The sequence below is a fragment of the Erythrolamprus reginae genome, chromosome 1 (genome assembly GCF_031021105.1).
Source record: "Erythrolamprus reginae isolate rEryReg1 chromosome 1, rEryReg1.hap1, whole genome shotgun sequence".
Classification (NCBI taxonomy): Eukaryota; Metazoa; Chordata; class Lepidosauria; order Squamata; family Dipsadidae; genus Erythrolamprus; species Erythrolamprus reginae.
The window spans coordinates 296084978-296109675 of record NC_091950.1 but is presented as its reverse complement, the minus strand read 5'-3'; the positions used below and the strand labels follow the sequence as shown (position 1 = coordinate 296109675).

The 24698-nt window shown below is 36.1% G+C and overlaps 1 protein-coding gene across 3 annotated transcripts in view; it reads left to right on the top strand.

The window, feature by feature from the left end:
* The window catches only part of POPDC1 (popeye domain cAMP effector 1), a 29172-nt gene extending 5301 nt beyond the window's left edge, over positions 1–23871 (top strand). Inside the window, exons 4-8 of one of the 3 annotated variants that reach the window (XM_070733282.1) lie at positions 7490–7677; positions 9746–9854; positions 14912–15079; positions 16291–16432; positions 21739–23871. In XM_070733282.1, coding sequence (XP_070589383.1) covers positions 7490–7677; positions 9746–9854; positions 14912–15079; positions 16291–16432; positions 21739–21839 — 708 coding nt within the window. In that variant the 3' untranslated portion in view covers positions 21840–23871. Of the gene's footprint in view, positions 1–7489; positions 7678–9745; positions 9855–14911; positions 15080–16290; positions 17604–21738 lie in introns of those variants that run through there. The other 2 variants (XM_070733280.1, XM_070733281.1) reach the window with 2 other exon arrangements.
* Positions 23872–24698: the final 827 nt, after the last annotated feature.

Below are 24698 nucleotides of genomic sequence, written 5' to 3'. Positions count from 1 at the left end.
TGGAGTACTATATTGTATCCAGGGGCGGTTCCTCTTACCTGCCTACTGATGCGTTGTGTAGCCATCATGGCATTTTGTGTGTGCGTGTCCCCTCACGCACGCACACATGCTTCCACGCATGTGCAGAGGGACAATTTTCCTTCTGCACATGTTTAGAGAGCAAAAAAATCTCAAAGATTAGCAAAAAAACATGGCAAAGAACAGCACTGGAGCCGTCACACACAAATTGCGCAATTGGCGGGCCACTACCGGACTACTGCATGGGACCACACCGCTAGGAACCCATCTAGGAACTGCTAAGAACCCATTTCTGATTGTATCGTTTTATTGTTATTATATGTTATTCTAAGTAAATAACCTGATTATATTTGGACACCATTTGTAATTATGGCATTGTTTGGTCTGAACTGAACTATAACTATAACTGAACTATAAATGAACTTATTAAATACTACTACTAATAGTAATAATAATAGTATATTATCATATATCCAATAATAATATTTTAATAAGAGCATTATTATACATTGGTTCTATTTTCAGCATAATTCTCAGTAGGGTACAATTTATTCCCCTTCATTCTCTTCTTCTTTATTATATGTCCACTGCAATGAAGTTTTTCTTTTCATTATTTATAATACTTATCTCGTCCTCCTACTAAGGTGGGGTGAACACCAATTTTGCCGGAGGAAACGAAGCTGCCTAATAATTATGCACACATTGATATAGAGTGTTGATCTCCTTAGGCCATTACAAAAAGAATTTCATTATCAAAAAGAATCAGAACGCAAAATACAAGCTTAGAGGACATGACTGTGTAGATAACCCCCACTCTGTTAAGGACCTTGGCGTACTCATATCTAATGACCTAAGTGCCAATGCTCAGTATAACAACGTTGCCAAAAAAGGCACTAAGAGTTGTTCCTGTAATCGTGTGTAGCTTCTTCTCTGGCAGTATTGCACTGCTAACCAGAGCATACAAAACATTTGCTAGACCAATTATCGAATACAATTCACCTGTATGGTACCCGCACTGCATTTCGGGCATTAATACAATTGAGAGAGTTCAGAAATATTTCACAAGAAGAGTCCTCCACTTCTCTGCATGCAACAGAATACCTTATTCTACCAGACTTCAAATTTTGGGCTTAGATAACCTAGAGCTACATTGCCTTCACTATGATCTAAATGTAATTCATAAAATCATCTACCACAATGTCCTACCTGTCAATGAATATTTCAGCTTCAACTGCAATAATACATAATAGATTCAAACTCAATATAAACTGCTCCAAACTCGATTGCAGAAAATACAACTTTAGCAATTGAATGATAAATGCCTGGAATACACTACCTGACTGTGGTTTCTTTAACCTTAGACTGTCTACAGTCGACCTCACCCCATTTCTAAGAGGTCTGTAAGGGGTGTGCATAAGCGCACCATTGTGCCTACTGTCCCTGTCTTGCTGTCCTACTGTCCAAATTTACCTTTACCTACTTTGCTTATGTTTATACCAATACCTACTATCTTCTACATGTTTTTGACAAATTAATTAATTAAATAATAAATAAATAAATGTAAATCATGTGATTGTGGGGATGCTGAAACTGTCATAAGTGTGAAAAGGGGTCACTCACTTTTTTTAGTACCATTATAACTTCGATCGGTCACTAAGTGAACTGTTGTAAATTGAGGGTTACCCGTATTGCAAGCTGCATCATTGTAATCTTAGAAATGGAGCTGGGGTGTATATGTAGAGATGTTTTAGTGGCTAGTGAATGGTTTAAAGAAGTAGAAGAAGAACCCTTCACTCCACCACTTGAAACAGAATTCCCTAGGAGACCAGACTTTCAATCCTGGGCCTAGAAAGTTTAGAACTAAGATGCCTTAAACAAGATCTAAGTGTTGCCCACAAGATCATATGCTGCAACGTCCTGCCTGTCGGCGACTACTTCAGCTTCAACTACAATAACACAAGAGCAGACAACATTTAAACTTATTATTAACCACTCCAAACTTGACTGTAAAAAATATGACTTCAGTAACCGAGTTGTCGAAGTGTGGAACTCATTACCGGACTCCATAGTGTCATCCCCAAACCCCAAACACTTTACCCTTAGATTATCTATGGTTGACCTATCCAGATTCCTAAGAGGTCAGTAAGGGGCGAGTACAAGTGCACTAGAGTGCCTTCCGTCCCCTGTCCTATTGCTCTCCTATATCTCCTATACCTTTCTTCTATTCCTATATCTCTTCTTCTATTCTTTCATTGATATGTTCTATTACTATATCTTCTTTTCTATTCTTTCTTAGATATATTTTACTATGAGTATCTCCTCTATAACCTTCATCATGTATTTTACTATGTGTATATAGATATATACCCACTAAAACCCTCATTGTGTATTGGACAAAATAAAACAAACAAACAAACAAACAAACAAACAAACAAATAAATAAAATAGTCCTTGTCACTTCCTGAGCTTTGCTTATCAGATACTGCAGAAGAAATGCTGGCGTCAGAAAAAGGTGCAGATGTTTTTGCGGTTGTTTGAGGCATATCCCTGGTTTATCATATGCAGAGATGCATGATATTTGCTCCATTCATCGCTGAAAAAATTTCCTCTGTGGTCAGCAGAGCTGTCCTTTTACATCACTTCTTTCCAAGCACAGCTGCTCTGAGGCACCATTCCTGGAGGAGCCAATACACAATAGAAACCACAGTTATCTGCCACAGGGTTTATTTCAATCTCCCAGGCAAATCCCATTGTCAGAGCCTGAAAGATCTTATATTGAAGAAAAACTAGCTTCACATTGTTCTTTTAATCCCAAGGACAAAGATCTTGTTTTCCCTCTAAAGAGCACACATCCCCATTTCACTTAGTTTCTTTATTAAAATTCTGATTATTTATTGCTGATATAGAAGTAAATTAATTAAGAATAGTTCAAGATTGCCTTCTCTACTTGAGGCTCCAAGTGCTTCTATTAAAGCATCATTATTTATCTGGATCAATGCTATATTGTTTTTGTTTTCTTTTATTTTCTCCTTCTGTGAAAAATTAATTGATCCCTGCTCTGCCTGCCTAGATAAAACAAGGCATAGCATTTTGGCTATTTATTTAAAAGATTGTGCTGTCAGTTTGGCCTCTTTCTCACGGACTTCACGGTTTTATTTATTTAATTTATTTGTTTATTTATTGGATTTGTATGCCGCCCCTCTCCGGAGACTCGGGGAGGCTAACAGCAATAACAAGACAGCATACAATAATAATCCAATACTAAAAACAATTAAAAACCCATTATTATAAAAACCAAACAGACATACAGACATACCATGCATAAAATTGTAAAGGCCTAGGGGGAAAGAGTATCTCAATTCCCCCATGCCTGGCGGCAGAGGTGGATTTTAAGCAGCTTACGAAAGGCAATGAGGGTGGGGGCAATTCTAATCTCTGGGGGGAGTTGGTTCCAGAGGGCCGGGGCCGCCATAGAGAAGGCTCTTCCCCTGGGTCCCGCCAAGCGGCATTGTTTAGTTGACGGAGAAGACCCACTCTGTGGGACCTAACTGGTCGCTGGGATTCGTGCAGCAGAAGGCGGTCCCTGAAATAATCTGGTCCAGTGCCATGAAGGGCTTTATAGGTCATAACCAACACTTTGAATTGTGACTGGAAACTGATCGGCAACCAATGCAGATTGCGGAGTGTTGGTGTAACATGGGCATATTTGGGAAAGCCCATTATTGCTCTCATAGCTGCATTCTGCACGATCTGAAGTTTCCGAACACTTTTCAAAGGTAGCCCCATCTAGAGAGCGTTACATTTGATGTACTATGTGAATCAGAAACCCTTTACATTCCATCACAGCATGTTGTGATACAGGACGTTGTACGACTGAGGAAAACATGGCCTCCAATGGGGCAGGCAGTCTAGTGCCCACAAGGATTATCTTGTCTACTCCCGCTGCCCCACCTGATTTCTTTTAAGAACATTATTTGAATTATGTAGATTTAAAATGGCATGGGCCGAGACAGAGAGCCAGGGCCTGAATAGGATTTCTCCAAATTTATCAGCATTAAAAAACCCAAAGTAATTCAATGCAGAGAGAGGTAAACTAGTGAATATATCAGACAATGCATCCCAGGTTCTTCGCGGATGTGTAAATTATGAGGGAATAACAAAATAAAACTATAAAACCCAATCTATATATACCACCTGGAATGTTTTTTCCCTTAGATTTCTATCTCACATTTCTTTTAGGAGTTTTGACTCACATCTCCAGCTTTTCCCGAGATCAAAAACACTTTGAGGTAGGTTAGTCTGAGCAAGAATAACTGCCCCAAATTATAGTAGAACTTTAGTAGTTGAGAATGGATTTGCACATGAATATCCCCATTTCTATTCCACCACTGTAATAATTTATCTGTGCTGCTATGTTGTGTAATTCTGAAAGTGAACTTCCCAAAGGATATGCAACTGGAAAAGATGTTCACTCCACCCTTCCCAAGTATTTGCATTTGTATAATCCATGTAGCTTCATTTATCTTAACCAGGGGTCCCCAAACTTTTTACACAGGGGGCCAGTTCACTGTCCCTCAGACTGTTGGAGGGCCGGACTATACAAAATACCTATGAACAAATCCCTATGCACACTACACATACCTTATTTAAAGTAAAAAACAAAATGGGAACAAATACAATATTTAAAATAAAGAAGAAGTAATAAGTAATTAAGTAATTAATAATTAAGTAATTAAGTGATTTATACTTCTTTATTAACAAGTAAATTTAAACTTAAATCAACAAACTCCATTTCTCCTTCCTTCCCTCCCTCCTTCCTCTTCACTTCTCTCTTCCCTCTTCCTTTTCTCTCATTTGTTTCATTTTCCTCTCCCTCGTTCCTTCCCTCCATCATTTTCTCATTTTTCTCTTTCTTTCTCTCTCTCTCTCTCTCTTTCTAGCTCTCCCTCTTCCTTTCTCTCTCCCTCTCTATCTCTCCCTCTTTCTCTTTCTTTCTCTCTCTCTTCTCTCTTTCTCTCACTCACTCTCTTTCTAACTCTCCCTCTTTGTATCTCTCACACTTTCTCCCTCTCTCCCTCTCTCTATTTCTCCCTTTCTCTCTCTCCCTTTCTCTCTCTCCTCTTCATTTCTCTCTCCCTCTCTATTTCTCCCTCTTATTATATCGATCGGTAAAATCTTGTGTGCTGCCGCGGACCAGTTAAAAGACCTCAGCGGGCTGCATCCGGCCTGCTGGCCGTAGTTTGGGGACCGCTGATCTTAACCATGCCTTGGTTTCTGTAGTTAAGCCCAGCCATTGGGTGACATTACACTTTAATCCATTGTATGAAATCATGAATAAGACTCATCTAGTAATATGTCTATCCAGGTCATAGTTGTATCAAAAATGTTTTTTTTATTTTTGAAAAGGCAACTAGACTGGACCCCAATTGTTACCCCACTGACTCACCAGGAAGTTTCTACACAGCAGGCAATTGCTGAGCCATCAAACCACACCCAGCCACCAGTATTTATAGAAGGAATGCAGCTCAGGTCTCGCAGTGTTCGCCTGAGAGTAAGGACAGAAACACCAGCCTGAAGATGACAAGTGGGACCTCGTCGAAACGTCGCCAGAAATTTCCAAATCCTACACGGGAAGAAACCCGAATATACCAAGACCGTCATACCTGTATCCGTGAAAATCTACGAAACCATATATATATATATATATATATATATATATATATATATATATATATATATATATTTGTTTTCGTAAATTTTCACGGGTATATGTATGTAGATTGTTCTGAGTTCGGGTTTTGCCCTGTGTAATGTTTTGCATGTCTGACGTTTCGGCGAAATCACATTCACCATCATCAGGCTGGAGTTCCAATCTTTGTGTTTTTGCAAATGAATATTAGCAACTGACATTTATATATATATATATATATATATATATATATATATATATATATATATATATATATATAATTATCATCATCATTATTATTATTATTATTATTATTATTATTATTATTATTATTATTATTTAGATTTGTATGCCGCCCCTCTCTGCAGACTTGAAGATATATAGGAAGGTCTTGACATATCCGGGTTCCTTCCTGTGTAGGTTTCAGAGATTCCTGGTGATGTTTCAACGAGGTCCCACTCGTTATCTTCAGGCTGGTGCTTTCGGTTTTGTGCTAGGGCGAACAAAGCGTGACCTGAGCTGCCTTCCCTCTATAAATACTGGTGGGTGGGTGTGGATCTGTGTTTAAACTTCCTGGTTAGTTGGTAGGGTAACACCTTGAGTAATTGATGCAATTGATGTATGCAGATTAGTTGATGTTTGCCGATTGGGGTGATATCCTGAGTAGTTGTGGCAGTTGGAGCCTGCAGACTAGTCAGCTGCAAACATCAACTAATCTGCATACATCAATTGCATCAATTACTCCAGAATATATATTCTGTGTTGAATTATGGAATCCATGGTGTCTCTGAATTAGATTGTTTACTTGCAGACACTGCATTACCAAACTAGGTAACGTCATCAGAACCTTATAATTTAAACATTAACAAGCAACTAAGTTTAAGCAGCACCAAGGACTCCTGAATGATTTTTGTGTTCAGAATGGTGATGGTTCAGAAAGAACAGGAAAGTACTTTTGGGAAGCCTTATAGAGTTTAGAGGCCCAAGTAATCTTCTGCCCAAGAGCATCCATTATCGAAATTAGTTGGAATGCTGATTACATAGTCTCTTAGTTATGATAACAGCTGTTCTATTATTGAATGCACACTGATAGCTTCATGAGATTGGATAACATTCTATGTGGGGCTTCCTTGTGCTTGCCTAGAAAATGCAGAATGTATGATGGAATCAGCATTCTGAGTGGGATATCTCATCATACACACAATGAGTGTCAATTTATCCAGCCAAGTTCCTGCTTCTGAGACTAAACAAATCAGCACCCGGATATTTAATATCCTGTAACAAATCTAAACAATCATTACGGCCATCAAAAGGTCTATGTATTGTGACTGACAATATCATCTTGTGGTTACAAAAGCAACTGGCAGCTGCACTCTAGAAAGCTCCTTTTCTTCTTGTCCCCACCCCCACCCCCAGTCTGTGACACCTGTTAATGTGTTTTTTAGATGCCTGTTGAAGACTTAATTCTCCCCCTGGGTTTCTTTGAATTAAAATGTTATGATTCGCTGATTTTGTTTGTTTTTACTTTTCTTCCCCACCCTCTCTTTTGTGGGCTTTTATATTGTGTTTTACCAAGCAATTTTGATTCTTACTCATAAATAGTTTTAACTTTTGACATTATAAAAAGCAGTATTAAGTAAACAAATGGACTGTAAACTTTTACTGATTTTTTTTTGCCAGCAATGATATTTTTGCAGGCCTTTTAACTGAAACGATCATGTCTTAAAACCACTTCTTCTGCATATCTAATGTTTCTAATATTTCTTCACTATTGTCTTCCAGATAAAAATAAATAAAGAGCTCAGTAGCCTGTACAAGAGAATGTTTGAACCACTCCATGTTCCTCCAGAGCTGTTCCAAAGATTGACAGGACAGTTCTGCATTATTGACACTCTAAAAACTGGTCAAGCATATGCTGCAGAAGATAAAACATCAGTGGATGAACGATTAAGTATTCTACTGAAAGGAAAGTATGTACCTGAAATAACTGGATCTCATTTATATAGTTGGATTCTATGAAAAATGCATATTCAATGTGACAGAGATAGGTAAGGCTACCAGATCTGCTTTGGACAAATCCAGACAACCACTAAAATGGTAGCAAGGAACTTTCAGTTTGCTGCCAGTTTGTGCTCATTTGGATTTTTATAGCTCAGGTATGATAGACCTAAAAATAAGATAGTTAGATCAAAACCCTACACACGCACACACACGCACACGCCATTCCTGGACAGAAGACCTCTTTAGAACGAAAGAATTCTGCTGTATAAGTTGCCTTGCTAATTTTCCTTTCCTTCTAAATTCATCCAAAATAGAATCTAAAACTTTGGAGAATCCCCTGAATTATGGAAATGGCACTAGATGCTAAAGGAGATAGATAAAATTAGTGAAGATTTTTTTTCCTTTTTCTTTTCCTCTGGCATGTAATCATAGAAACATTAGTCTGCTTAGGGCATGCCTAAGGATTTTTTTTTTAGGGAAGCAAAACAAAGTTAGATCCAGTCCTGTGCTTTCTTTTTACTCCATCAGGTTTGGTATTTTAATTTCTTGGTGTTTTGCAGAACTAACAGATCAAATCCTCCTTAGTATTTTGGAAAATCATCCCCTGTCAGCTGCTATCTTCTGTAACTCCTATTCAAAGTTCTATTCTTGTCTCTCAGTTATCATACATTTGTTACATATTTTAAACAATGTGATAGATTCTCAGTTAAATGTCCAAGCTTTGGGGAATTGTGTATTTAAGAAATTGATTTCTTTAAACCTCAAAAATGTTTGCGAAAATTGATTCATTTATTTATTTATTTATTTATTACTTAGATTTGTATGCCGCCCCTCTCCGGAGACTCGGGGCGGCTCACAACATGTAGAAACAAATCATGGGTAATCAGACAAGTTTAAAATGTTTAAATATTAAAAACCCCATATGCTAACAGACACACACAGAGACATACCATGCATAAATTAAACGTGCCCAGGGGGAGATGTTTCAGTTCCCCCATGCCTGACGGCAAAGGTGGGTTTTAAGGAGTTTACGGAAGGCAGGAAGAGCAGGGGCAGTCCTAATCTCCGGGGGGAGTTGGTTCCAGAGGGCCGGTGCCGCCACAGAGAAGGCTCTTCCCCTGGGGCCCGCCAACCGACATTGTTTAGTTGACGGAACCCGGAGAAGGCCCACTCTGTGGGACCTAATCGGTCGCTGGGATTCGTGCGGCAGGAGATATTCTGGTCCGATGCCATGAAGGGCATGATTGATTTCCTCTTGTTACACTGAGTCAGAGGGCAGTTTTAAATTCCTGGTAGTTTATTTATTTAGTTACTTCATATAGAAAAACTGCCTTAGTTATTAGGTAACAGGAAAGCTTCAATTAATCCCATCAATGTTCGTAACATGGAGATTGAGAAACTAATATTGGGAGCATCACTACTTCTCCCAATCCCAACCCTTAGGTTTTTTCCTTCAGGATCAAGGAATAAGACCTATCCATAACTAAAAACAGAAGCTTGAAAAGGGTCTTAAAGTCCAAACTGAAGTTAACCAAGCCGAACAATACAGATTCTTTCCTCTTTCTTCTGCTCTTGATCTGCCAATTTAAAACTTTCTCCCTCATTTGCTCTTTCTCCCAATGTAGCTATCCATAATGCTACATTACATCTGCACTGATGTTAATGCATCATTCACTGTAACGGAGTTGCAAATTATATTTTCAGCTTGCTTAGCTTAATCATTAGTAATGATTCGTGATAGATGATAGTGAACAATATAAATGTACCATGCACCAAGAGGAATTAATGCAAGAAAGAGGGAAGGATGAGGAGGGGATATCTTAGAATAGGATATGATTCAGCAGCAGATTGCATTTGCATCATGCCTCTTGGAGAATATCTTAACTGCAGAAGTTGCAGAATTTTAACTAGCAAAAATCAATTAAGTTTTTTTCTATGATAACAGAAATGTTAATTGACACCTTTGCAACTAATTGTACTCTATTAGCCTATACTGCCTATATTATCAATTGTTGTAATACTTATTTTCATCATCAGAATGAAGGTCTCCTATAGAGGACATTTTCTGCATAATATTTACCCATGTGCCTTTATAGATTCTCCTGAATATCGATCAACTCAGATGAATCGGGATGAGAAATTCCAGGTATGAAACCAGCAGTTTCTTTAGGAATGATTATAATTATCATGGAAATTTTTCAGTGAAGAAAATTGAAGAGCTGTGAATTTACAATCTTTTGTCTGATATAGCTTTTAAAAGTATTTCACATCAGGAAAAATAATTCCTGATGTGAAATATTATGGTTGTGTTATTGGAGAGATTTAAAATGATATTTTTTCATACACGAGATAAGTGGTTGATAATAAATAATCACTTTGCTAGACATTATTGAGAAACCCAAATGGTGTTTGAATTTAATGGTATTTTACAATTGGAACTATAATTTGAAAATAATCACTTTAACCTGATCAACTAGAGTCTTATTTATTGTTGGTAGAAGATCCATTAGTAATTCAAGCTATTCTGTAACAAACTGAAAACAGGACAACTTCGAGAACAGTTCAGAAAACGCTGATAGATGCTTTATTCAAAGATCTTTGTGTTCAATGCAAGGGAATCTAAGAGAAAGAAGCCATTTTTTCCATTACAGATTAAAGAACCATTACAAAGGGAATGAATTAGTTATAATACAGCCTTCCTGTGCTGCAAGCAGATTAAGGAATGGAAAGATCTGTGGGAAAGAGTTCAGAAAATACAAGTCTAAGATGATAACAGATGGCAGCTTTAGTGTCCTTTCAAAAATCTGCCAGATATTTTTGGCAACTGATAACAGCAATCAAGAAAATATGGGTATGTGTATATTTGAAAGGAAATGATGACTTCCAGGACTTTTTATTTGTAATTAGCCATCAAATTTCTAAAGTCCTTTTAAAAAGAAAAAATGGTTGAAAATGATTGCTTGCCCATAGTATGTCTTAAAGAGACTTGGAAAAATAAGGTCTTCTACTCCAGCAAGCACTTAATGAGGGATTTTTGGAAATAAAGAAATAATAGGTTACAAAAGTGGTCAGAGATCCTACATTCCCAAAACGAAGCTCCAGCAAGCAGGTTTCAAACAAGCAGGTTTCAAATATTAGTTGGAATCAATTAGTTAGATATTTCTTATGCAGTTGTCCAGAGCTAATCTTTCTTTTCTTCTCTTCTCTCTTTTTCTTTCTTTTTTCTTTTTCTTTTTTCTATTCTATTTTCATTTTTTATTCTTTTATTCTTTTTCTTTTTTTAAATATTTATTTATTTTATTTTATTTTATTTTTTATTTTTTATTTTATTTATTTTATTTATTTTATTTATTTTATTTATTTTATTTATTTTATTTATTTTATTTATTTTATTTATTTTATTTATTTTATTTATTTTATTTATTTTATTTATTTTATTTATTTTGTTTATTTTGTTTATTTTGTTTATTTTGTTTATTTTGTTTATTTTGTTTATTTTGTTTATTTTGTTTATTTGTTTTATTTGTTTTATTTGTTTTATTTGTTTTATTTGTTTTATTTGTTTTATTTGTTTTATTTTATTTATTTTATTTATTTTATTTATTTTATTTATTTGTTTTATTTGTTTTATTTGTTTTATTTGTTTTATTTTATTTATTTGTTTTATTTTGTTTTATTTGTTTTATTTGTTTTATTTGTTTTATTTATTTATTTTGTCAATCTCCTATTAGATACTACATATAAGTACATATATGCATAATATGAATATATGAAATGAATAAAAGTAAAAGGGAAAATTGGGACAGGGACGGTAGGCATGCAGGTGCACTTACACACGCCCTTTATAGATCTCTTAGGAATGATGTGAGGTCAACAGAAGGCAGTCTAAGGTTAGAATTTGGGGGACTTGGGGATCAAACCACAGAGTCGAGTAGTGTATTCCAGGCATTGACCACTCTGTTGCTGAAGTCATATTTTCTGCAATCAAGTTTGGAACAATTCACTTTAAGTTTGTATCTATTCTGTGCTCCTGTATTGTTTTGGTTGAAGCTGAAGTAGTCATTTTCTTTTTCTTTTCTTCATTCAAAACGTGAGGGATAAAAAGATGGAATCACTGCAATGCCTTTCAGTAGTGTAGTAAAAGGCAATCTCTGCCTGGAAACCTGGTTCCTATGCCTGACCAGGAATGAGTACGCAGTTGTTAGTTAACTTGATAGTAAAAGTGAAATTGAGCCTGGTACGGAATCTAAAATCAGTGACTTACTGTAATATGTTCCACTCAAAAACTGGGCTTAATGCCATAGAAAGGTTGTTGTCATAACACAGTAAAGACCCTATTGGAAGGCTAACAAGATACCTCTGTTCTTTTTAGCACATTATCTATTTTGAGTTTTGCACACTGATTTATTCAGACTTGGACAAAATACTATCTCTACTATATACTGAAAGAAAACATCTCAGACTTCCTATTCCACAGATTAGTTTAAATTCAATCAAAACAAGAACAATTAACTCATTGTTTTGAGTTCAACGTGTACGTGTTTAACCACAAGTTTATATAATTCTGCTTGTTTAATAATTTACTTAATCTGTGTGTGCTTTTTTAATGAAGAAAATGTTATTTTTTAAAAATTCCCATTTCTAAAATGTTTCTTCAAAAAAAAAAAGTAAATATGCATTTAATGATACGTAGACAATGTTTATGGATCTCCCCACATGCTTGGACATTGCTTTCATTTTGTTCTTTGGAAGAGGTATACTTAGTATTTTTTTTGTGTGTTTATGGATAGGGACTCTGGCTCCCTTTTGTTCTTGTTAATACACTGGTGCCATCTGCTGGATTTAGATTTATGGAGATACCCTGAACACAATCACCGGTAGCTTGCTTGCATATACAAACAGCATTTAAGCTGAATTTTATTCTGAGGCTGTACTCCTTGAAGCATTCGCCTAAAGATAGTCCATCCCATGATATTGTTACTTCTGCTTACATGATTAGAGTTTATGCTAGATAAGACAGAGGAGGAGCAATATTCCTCTTGAGAAAAAGATCTGAGTTGAATATTCTACTAGTTTTTCTCATTATTCCTATCATCCTTTTCCTCCCACTTAGGGCTGTATGACTGTAACTTGTTGCTTGTATCCTAAGATTTTTATTAATATTGTTTCTTCATTGCTTATTTGACCCCTATGACAATCATTAAGTGTTGTACCACATGATTCTTGACAAATGTATCTTTTTCTTTTATGTACGCTGAGAGCATATGCACCAAGACAAATTCCTTGTGTGTCCAATCACACTTGGCCAATAAAAAATTCTATTCTATTCTATTCTATGCTATGCTATGCTATGCTATATTATCAGAGTACAAGTAGTCCTTCATTTATGACCACAATTGAGCCAAACATTTCTGTTGTTAAGTGAGTTTTGCCCTATTTTACATCCTTTCTTGCCAGAGTTAAATGAATCACTGCAGTTGATAAGTTAGTAACATGGTTGTTAAGTAAATTTGGCTTCCTCATTGAGTTTGCTTTTCAGAAGGTTGTAAAAAGTGGGAAACTTCAACCCTCGTAAATATGAACCAGTTGCTAAGCATCTGAATTTTGATCACATGAACATGGGGATGCTGTCATAAGTGTGAAAAAAGGTCATAAGTAACATTTTTTCAGTGTCGTCATAACTTTCAATGGTCACTAAGCGGACTGTTGTAAGTTGATGGCTACTTGTATTTGGCCATTTCAGAACGGGCCATCAGAGCTGGGCTGCATCAATCCAGACAAGGGCAGCAAAGAGATACACATATTTTAACACACTGCTGATGGTAGTGCTATGGATTTTGGCAGTGCAGATATGGTAGCTGTATTTCAGAATTATGGAATGATAAAGGACTTTTGGTAATATCCCCAAAAGTAAGAGATAATTGAATTGTTTAGCATCCTTGCATTACATTATTCTTAAAATAATTAGAGGAAAATTATGGTTATTATTCTGCTTTTGATTCAACTTTTCCATTTTCTTTGACTTTTAATACAACCAGTTAAACTTTGTCCGCAAATATAATTTCCAGCACTGGAGTGTTGTGCCCGCTTTGCAATGTTACATAATGTAATTAAAGCTTGGCTAATTGAATTCTTGATACTGTCTCTCATGTTTCTTTAATTCCTCCTCTGCAATGTCTTTGTTTACAGGATTTTAAAAATCCAAATGCAGTAGAATAGAAAGCAAGGTTCTCAGTATAGTCAGAGTACCATTTTTATTTCATCTGAAATGAGAAGGACAGGACAGAACAGAACAGAATAGAATTTTATTAGTCAAGTGTGATTGGACACAAAAGGAAGTTATCTTTGGTGCATATGCTCTCAGTGTACATAAAAGAAAAGATACGTTTGTCAAGCATCGTAAGGTACAACACTTAATGATAATCCAGATAAAAATAAGCAATCCAATCATATTAGGAACCAGTCAATATACTGTAAATTGTAAGGATACAAGAAATAAAGTTACAATCATACAGTCATTTGTAGGAGGAGGTGGGTGATGGGAATGATCAGAAGATTAATTGTATTGCAGACTTAGTGAATAGTTTGACAGTGTTAAGGGAATTATTTGTTTAGCAGAGTGATGGTGTTCAGGAAAAAACTGTCCTTGTGTCCATTTGTTCTCATGTGAAATGCTTTACAGCAAGGGTCTCCAACCTTGCCAACTTTAAGACTTGTGGACTTCAACTCTCAGAGTTCCTCAGCCAGCTTTGAGTTGAAGTCCACAAGTCTTAAAGTTGCCAAGGTTGGAGATGCTCTATAGCATCGTTTTGAGGGTAGGCATTAAAACAAAATTTATGTCCAGGATGCGAGGAGTCAGTAAATATTTGATTCATGCAGTATACAGGTCCTCAATGGAAGTTGATAGCTATTGTTTTTTTTCTGTAGTTCTAATTATCCCCTGAAGTCTTTTCTGTTTCAGTTTGTCGCAGAACCAAACCAGACAGTTATAGAGGTGCAGATGACTGACTCAGTAATTCCTCTATAAAACTATTTCAGCAGTTTGAACTTTCTCAAATGAAACAGTGTAAAACAGAATATGTCTGAGTGCTGCTGCTATTAATCATTTGCTGAGATCTTAATTAAATAGATCTACTTAGAAATTAAGTAGTCACTGAAACAATTAAAATTCTGTATTAATTATTGACCACACTTTCTTTATAGGTGTCAATTACTGCTGATGATAATTGCAAGTTCTTATGTTGGTCCAGAGAGAGACTTGCATATTTTCTAGAATCAGAGCCATTTCTTTTTGAAATATTTAAGTATCTTATTGGAAAGGATATTACCAACAAGTTATACTCATTAAATGATCCAACTCTAAGTGATAAGGTAAGCATTTTGATTAAGCATTTTGATTTCCATGCACTGTTTTATAGTTAACCTAAGTTGTGCTCCCTTCCAAAACACACAACAATATCCTTTCGCACACAGCTTCCTAAAACACAATTGATCCAGGATGCCTATTTAAAACTTAGCATTGAATGTGTTTCTATAAATTAAATCCAAGAAAAGATAAACAGGACTACTGAATTATGGCAATAATTTTTTTTGAAGGAACTAAATAAACAACTACTAATAGTTGGAATGCTGAATTTTATGTAAGGTCAAGCAGAACACTTAACAGTTATATTTTTGAAACTGTATGATTATCAAGCATCATTTGATTTTGGAGTTGGATCAAGAACTCATCAAAACTCTGTTCTGACATTTCACCTTTGTTCTGTGCTCATTAATATCTATAAGGCTCTTTCCGTTATAGGATGTTTAGAGACATTGGATATATTTACTGTTCTACATGGCATTGGAACTCCCTTGTCATAAACTGAACTGTATAAATTTTAACATGCTTCCATTAAGATATCCGATATCTGATTAGATATCTTAATGCAGCAATGCCCTTTTGAAAGTAAAGACTTTCTTCCCTGTCAGAGAATTTGGGAACAATGATATAAAGAAACCAGTTCTACATGGCTGTGAAGAAACGTACATGGGCACATCCATGAAGTCACAAGACACCAAGTTCTTGACTTTTATAGTTCCATTGGGAACTATTTGTCATACTTGATTGGCCATACAAACTTACATAATGCCACAGTTAATCAAACTCTGGCACTCTATATGTAACTTTTCCTCCTCCTAAACCAGGGTCAAACTTGATTTCATTGTGAGGACTGCATCGGGATTGTGTTTGACCTCAAGGGCACTGGGTGGGTGTGACTTGGGTGAGACTAAGGAGAAGGGCGGCATAAAAAATTAAATGAACAAACAAACAAACAAACAAATAACATGCTCTAAGCCAGTGTTTCCCAACCTTGGCAACTTGAAGATATCTGGACTTCAACTCCCAGAATTCCCCAGCCAGCATTCGCTGGCTGGGGAATTCTGGGAGTTGAAGTCCAGATATCTTCAAGTTGCCAAGGTTGGGAAACACTGCTCTAAGCAAATTAGAAGAAACAATGGCATATAAGAGATGAGTATTTATTAGCATCTAAGACTGATGGAAAATTGTCTATGTGTTTTTCTTTTTCTTTTCTGTGCAGACATCCCAAAAAATAGATCGCCAGCCTAGTCTGTGTTCTCAACAGTCTGTGATGCAAATGAGGAATAGCATGGCCAGTTCAAGTGATGGTGAAGATGGATTAGAAAATTTTCTCCGTGGAACCTCTACTGCATCTACCCTTCGTGAGTCATTAACTAGTCGGTCAGCCTTTCCAGGCATCACTAAACATTGTAGTCAGTGGCCAAAATCATGTTGCTTTTGGGGAGAAGAGTTGGGAAGGGGAAAAGGGAATCATGTAACAAGGTGCATCTGAACGCAACACTGTAGTGCTTACATTAGAGCCAATATTTGCATGCCTATCACTTGGTAGTTACAGTCAAACAGCTCCTTTTCCATGTGTGACTAATATCATAAACAAAACACTACAGACATTTTTTCATTTGAATGTCTCTTCATATATATTTCTTAATGTGGGGTAATGCACTTAACTGTTAGTTTTCAAATATGGTGCTTAAGCCTTTGTGTCCCTTTCTACTGAAAAATCCAGAGAAACCATCCTGTTCGTGGTAAGACAAAATGAACATATTATCAGATTACTTAGCCATTTTATTTTATTTTTAAAAAAATTATAGCATGTACTACTGTTTTGCATTAGTATAGATCTAAGCATTTGGATATCTGCTAAAGACTGTGACCTGCTTACAGGCAAGAATTTTCCCTCTGCATTCATATTTCGAAAGTGTGAATTTCACTACTTCATAGATTTTTATGTAAATTAAACCTCATCCAATATTCTCATTGTAATCAGAGGTGTATAATCTTAGGACTTGGGGTAGTGTAAGCCTGAAACACTTTTAACTAAGTAAGCTCATAGAAAGCTCCAAAATTTTATTTTTTAATGTGAAAATAGAGGGGAGACTAAAGATGTAATAGGGGAACTCTATTCAATTTTAATTAAATATAAAAGCCAATGACTTAAACTGAGAATCCATCTTGAGTGCAGTGCCCAGTAAATTTCTGAAAAGCTAGGATGGTCTTTGTTTTCGTAGATTTTCATGGGTATAGGTATGAAGGGTCTTGGCATATTCGGGTTTCTTCCCATGTTCACCCTATCACAAGGGAAAAAGCACCAGCCTACAATATATGATGTCAATGCATTTTTTTAAAACAGAAGTTGGTTTCTTTATTTTCTGCACTAAGGAGCTAATTCTACACTAAGAATATATAGAACTAAACCTACTAATAAAAGAATGTGTGTATTTAATATTTATTGATGTAAATCTGACTTGTGCTTTTTTTAATAAACCAACAAGGATTCCGTCATTATGGAATGAATCCTTATTATGGACTGAATTTAAAGTATGTTTTTAGTCAACAGCATGATGTATTCATCAATATTGTCAAAATGATATGAAATGGACTGAATGTTGCTCCGAGTCTCCAGAAAGGGGCAGCATACAAATCTAATAAATTATTATTTATTATTATTATTAATGTCACATACCTGCGTGAAATAATAGTTTGGGTTCTGCAGAATTAAAGATTGTATCAGCGTACAAAAGCTGTATCCTTCCGAGGTTGGTAAAATGAGGATCCAGTTGTTGGAGGAAATACACTGATTCTGTAAACTGCTTAGAGAGGGCTGTAAAGCATTGTGAAACGGCGTATAAGTGGTATTCCTATTGCTATGTATACTTGCATTCAACTGTAGAAATTCATAGAACAATTTATACAACAATCCCATACATGGTTTTAGGGTCACAATATCATGCTCATTTGCAATGCTAATTTTAGATTAGTAGGAATGATGTCACTACAGTGGTACCTTGTCTTACGAACTTAATTCATTCTGTGGCAACCCCATCCCCAAAATCACCCCTTTTGCCTTGTGCTGCTGGGAATCCCCACCTCCAGACTTCCATTGCCAGCTGAAGCGCCCGTTCTTGTGTTGCTAGGATTCCCCTGAGCCTCCTCTTGCTGGGAAACCCTACCTCTGAACTTCCATTGTCGACCAAAGCACCCGTACATGCATTGCTGGGATTTCCCCTCGCTTCCCCTCGCTGGGAATCCCCACCTCCGAACTTCCATCGCCAGCCAAAGTGCCCATTCTTGCGTTGCTGGGATTTCCCTGAGCCTCCCCTCGCTGGGATTCAAAGCAGCACCAGCAAAAATGAAGGGAATCCCAGCAAGGGGAGCCTCAGCGGTATCCCAGCAATGCAAGAACTGGCACTTCGGCTGGCAATGGAGGTGGGGTTTCCAGTGAGGGGAGGCTCAGGGGAATCTCAGTGCTTCAGCTGGCAATGGAAGTCCAGAAGCAGGGCACCCCAGCAGCAGCGGCTTGGGTTCATAAGGTGAAAATAGTTTGCAAGAAGGGGCAAAAAAATCTTAAACACCGGGTTAGTATCTCGAAAAGTTTGTATGAAGAGGCGTTCGTAAGATAAGGTACCACTATACTTATATTTGCAATAACTACATTACCCATCTTGAAAAAAAATTACTAGTTTTCTCATCTGGGGGACTGCGATTCCTATAATTTCCAGATAGGAAATTTTTGGAGTGGGTATCCTAGAATATGTTGCCCATGCCTCACCAGGCCACCTAAAATACATTGTGGTTTTTGGGGTTTTTTTTGCTGCTGCTGGTGGTGCTTAAGTTGTACTTAAAAGGCCCCAGATTGTAACTGAAGGATTTCAAGGGCTGAAAATGAAGCTTGATGGGACCACCTATTACACTACAAACATGCTGAAATTTAGATGCTAAAAGAATGCTTCAGTCGGATTATGCAACTATTGTGTCTCCTGCAGCTTGCTACATCTTTAGGGTGCTTCCTGGATTCAAAACATATATATTTTTCTGGGATCACATAAACTATTCTATGTTAGGCCAGCTTCTTTAAGGAAGCACTGATATATGTGATGTGCATGCCTCTGCAAAGCACCCTTTGAGCATAATCCTAAACTGCAACATATCCTAACATTAGACTCCTTGGAGAGGAGGGAGAAAGTGAGGACAAATCAAAGGAAATATTTCTTCACCCAGAGGGTCATTGGTTTATGGAATTCACTTCCAGAACAGGTCGTGACAGCTGTCAGCCTTGATAACTTCAAGGCAGGATTAGACAGATTCATGGATGCCAAGTGTATCGATGGTTATTGAAACGGATGTCCATGTGCCGCCTCTATGTTGGCTGAGGCAGGCAGGATTCCCTTGAGTACCATCTGTTGGGGGGCAGGGGAAAGGGAGGGTCTTGCCTTCTCTTTCTGCTCAAGATCCCCAAGGGCAATGGGTGGGCCACTGTGTGACACAGAATGCTGGACTCGATGGGCTTTGGCCTGATTCAGCATGGGTCTTCTTATGTTCTTATGGTGACTTTTCTTTGCTCTTTTGATACTCCACCTAAACTATTCTGTAATCTTCCATCATCTGTTTTTTTTAAAAATCACACATCTCCTTGTATATATACAGAGGTATGCAGGCACATGCTAATAGGACAACTGAAGATTGTCAGGTTATTGCGAATTCTTGTGGGAATGAGAACAAAACTTTAAAAATTGCAAGAACAGCCCAGCTGATTGTTGTTGTTTTTCCCCCCTGAAGTCTCTGCATAGCAGGCAAAGCTTGGATCAATCCTCCTAACATTGGGCAACCCTGTTCGAGTTGATTATTGATTTATTGATTTATTGGATTTATATGCCGCCCCTCTCCGTAGACTCGTGGCGGCTAACAACAATGATAAAAACAGCATATAACAATCCAATAATAAAACAACTAAAAACCCTTATTATAAAACCAAACATATACACAAACATACCATGCATAACTTGTAATGGCCTAGAGGGAAGGAATATCTCAACTCCCCCATGCCTGGTGGTATAAGTGAGTCTTGAGTAGTTTAGGAAAGACAGGGAGGGTGGGGGCAGTTCTAATCTCCGGGGGAAGTTGGTTCCAGAGGGTCGGGGCCACCACAGAGAAGGCTCTTCCCCTGGGACCCGCCAAAAAAACCCCCAGAATTCTGTTTTTTATTTTTATATAGATAACTGCTGTACCACTTTTGTTACTTTTGTGTATCCCTTCCATTAGGCATATCTACAGTAGATAGGAATATCTATCTAATGCACTTTATTAATTATTTGCTTCATGATCTCCTAATGGGAGGAAAAGGTAAAAAATCTTTTCCAGACTTGGTGCTTCAGAAAAGTATTAGCAATCATATCTGAATAGGAAAGCAGGATGCATCCTAATGAGGTTGACTCCAGTTTTCACAGGAAGTGAAGAAATGCATCATGTACAGGCCTTCTTCGTGCATAGCCATGCAGTTACCGGCATGTGAAGTTATCCCCATAGGGGAAATGGTTGAACCTTTCCTTCCATCGAACAGATGCACTTTATGTAATTACTGTGAAGATGTGTTCCTTTTCAACCCTGGGAGGCTCCAGGGTCAAACTGCCCTGACACTGCATGGTCTTTGCAAGCGATGTGGAAAGCATTTGTCTTCCGAAAGCTTAATGCTATAATCTTATATATGCATTTACCTGAGAGTAACTGAGCTGAGCTCAGTTGAATTACTTTTGAATAAACAGATGTAGGATTATTATGGATAGTATTTTATCAAATAGCTACTTGTTTGTTTGTTTGTTCATTAATTCATTTGCTTTTATATCCTGTTTTTATTAATATGGAATGTTTCCAGTAACTAACTAACAACTAACATTTTAAAAAAATCAATAACAATTAACTGATTCTGAGCATGTATTGTGAAAATGTAAATAAAAGTTAACTATTACATTTCCTATCTGTTTTGCTTGAATCTTTGCTTCTGAAAAAATTATCAGAAAGTATAGAATACTATTGTTATTAACCCAGAGCAAGTTCTTATTCTGTTTCATTGTTTCTTGATATGTACCCGTAATAATTATCAAATACTGAATTGTGAAGAAAGTGTTGAAAACAGAATTTTCCTTTTAAATACCAAAGGGAATGGGAGGTGGAATATTTGTTGTTTGCTTTTTTTATGCTGGGTTTTTTTATTTTTAAAATTTAAAAAATGTAAATGTGTAATGTTCCCAAGGTAAACCTATGCCACATAGCAGAATTCCATTGTTCAAATTACTTACTTCATATATTTAAAAGTGAAAAAGTTATATAAAAATACTTCTGAGACTTGCAATTTCATTACACTTAAGGTTGACACTAAATTGTGTATGGAATTGTATTGGAATTCCATTACACTTAGATTGAAACTAAATTGTGGAAATATTGTCCATATAATACTCTGAAACTCAAAAAGAGCTGTTCAGAATGAATTGTAGGCAAAATGTTATTTTTTAATTTTTTTCTTCTATCCCTGGTACTTGATAAACTGTCTAACTCAAATCATTCAATAACTGCAGGATATTTTAAAAAGATATTTGGAATATCTCATTACTGTTGTACACTGTTTTAAGCATTATATTGTTTTTAAATGATTGCTTTTTGAAAATGTTGGCAGGCCAACCATCTCCTTGTTTAAGAACATCATCCAAAATGAAACCAATTGAAGAAAGTGTGGAAGATGATGTCTTTGAAGTTCCATCTGCCACCACCGTGTAAAGATCATGAGTGACTTCACAGGATATTCATGCATTTGTTCAGAAGAATTACAACTGTAGGCTTTGTTATTTGTGTTTTAATTTTATCCGTCTTTTGACTTTGCAGCAATCTTATGCCAATCACTCAAGCTGTAGTAACCTCCACTCCAACAATTTTGTTTCTTTCAGTACAACTAAAAGACCTGTTTGAGGCCTCTTTATGCTTGAATGAATAGAATATGAGGAGCTATATCAGAAATGGAGGAACTGTATATACATAGGGCATTTATGCACACATGTTGTTCCTGTTCTAAAGTAAATGATAGTTTTGACAGCATATGGAGAACTATGGGTGCATAGCCTAGGCTAGGGCTACCAAACTCGCAGCCCACAGGCTGGATGAAAAGGCTGGCCACACCCACACCCAGTTTAGCAAAGGGGGTGAGTCATATGACAATGCTGTGACAATGTGAGTTTGACACCCCTGGCCTAGGGCATTAACATTCAATTACATTGTAATGAACCAGGAGGATTATATGGAAAGTAAGCCCAGTAAAATATATGTTTATTTTAGCTTTTTAGGCAATAAATAGGATGTAATTCTAAAGTGACTTAGCAGTGATACATCTGCATAATATGGAAAATGTAGGTTTACTACTGCATTGACCTGTATCTCTTAAATATCAAAATCCTGGCAGCAATAACTTGTCAAATTAGCAAGGGAGACGGTAGTTTCAAGGATCCTATCCTGTCTTGAATTGGAAAATGATTACTATTGTCAAAAACAAAAGTTCTGATTAGGTATTGTGTAGTATGCTACTCACATTCTGGCATGTATATAAGTGAGCAGTTCTCATTTTTCCTCACTTCTTTATAGTGTCAGTAGGGTTGATTCCAGGCATATTTTTACACATAATTTTTTTGATGGACTGGAACCAATAATGTTACAATCAGAAGTTATTATAGTTTATATAATCCTCAAAGTGTGTGACACACACACACACACATAGCCACATTCGTGCCTTTAGAAGTGGCACAATTGTGTTCAAATATTCAAATAAAAGGTGTTTGTTGTAATTAAATGTGAAGCCTAAGTTATTAGTAACTTTAAAACAATAGACACATTTCAATGTCATTTATTTATTGAATTTATTGGGGATTATTATATTTTTTTAGTGAAAATATGACACTTATATCACTGAGTTATAAACTAAACCTATTTTATATAGAAATAAGCAAGCATACTTTCTAAAAACAGAAGCCATTCAAGCTTACTATTCTTTAGTAGGATTACTTCTGTAGGATTACTGGCACCAAAGTTAAATTGAATTTACATGGCATAAAATAATAGAAATATTGAGATGGTCTCTTTTCACATTGCTTCATTCTAAAACATATTGGGAAAATACCGTGATCTCCCTATTCCCATTTTTTAAAAACTCTACAATAATATTCTTAATTTTTTTTCCATTGAAATTGGTGATGGATAGCAATATTTAATTTTATTGTAGTTATAGCTGATTCAGAAAATAACTAGAAATAGTCATCTATGGAGCTTGCGCTGACAAGCATCATAAGGAAAAACCTCTAAGGTAAAAGAAAATACATTTGTTATGACAGATGCCTCTAAAATCAGCAATTATTTATGTGATAGCTGCATCTGAAGATATTTGTATACTGCACAGCTTTTGAAAACTGAAGTATAGTATTAAAATTTCAATGGTCAGTTTGTGACATGGAACAAATTTATTTTTCTAGGTACTTAATTCTTTTGATAAGATGCTGCCGTAGTTGTATCTCTGATAAAATCATTATTATGTTAAAACTTTACACTTATACAATTCAGATTTAGTAAGTATTAGACTGGATAAACCAAAACATTTTTTTAAAACTGTGAATTTACTATGATGCCATTATAATTCACTGTTATATTGCATCATTTCTAATCAGCGTGAACTGGATCAAATGTTTAAAAACTGGACGTAGGAGAAAAATGTATTTAACTTTTGGGTACAATAAAACTGTTAAAGAAAAGCATATTATTTCAAAACAAAGTGTTTCTCTGTATAACAACCGAGCAACAGTTATCATGGCCTATATGTGCAATTTTCATGGTATCGTGGTACCATGGCTATATTTTTAGCCATTCAGTGAAATAAACCTTTGTGGCTGTAATGGATTTTTTCGATGAATTCAGTCCAACATTAGAAGTTACATTTGATTATTGACAGGTTTGCAATTCACATTACCAAATGATAGGTTAACATTAACTTTGCACATAATTGATTAATCAATAAGTAGCAACATTGCTATTTTGCCTGTTTCCTTTTCGAATTTCCCTGGCTAAATTTATGGAATTCCCTACAACAATGTGTAATAAAGTTTTTCAATAAGCTTCATTGCTGTAAAACTTTCAGTTGTTGCCATCAACATGTATCTTAAAATCAGTCTTACTGTAACTGGATTTTACTGCCATAGTCAAGGTAATGATACTGCTGTTAGAAACAAATGAATAAGATAATGAAAATTATGGTCATCTTTCAGGAAAATATTTCCGTGGCATAAGATGGTATTTTTCCAAAAGATGGGACAAACTTGTATAAAGATAAGTTTAGAATTTAGGAAGAGCCCTTTTAGTGCAAATCAAAAGCTTATCTATCCCTGATTCTATTCTAATTAGGTCTAAGCAGTAGAAGTCTATAAATATAAGTTTGCAACAATTCTAGTCCTTACTGGGGATGCTACTTTTCCCTATTAATGTAAACTCTTTTCTAAAGTTGATGGCTGGCATTACCTTTTAGTAATGTCTGTGTTTTTATTATGGTTGTATTTCTACAGCATACTAAATAATTGTTTGCTTAACCAAGGTTTGAGCTTATAG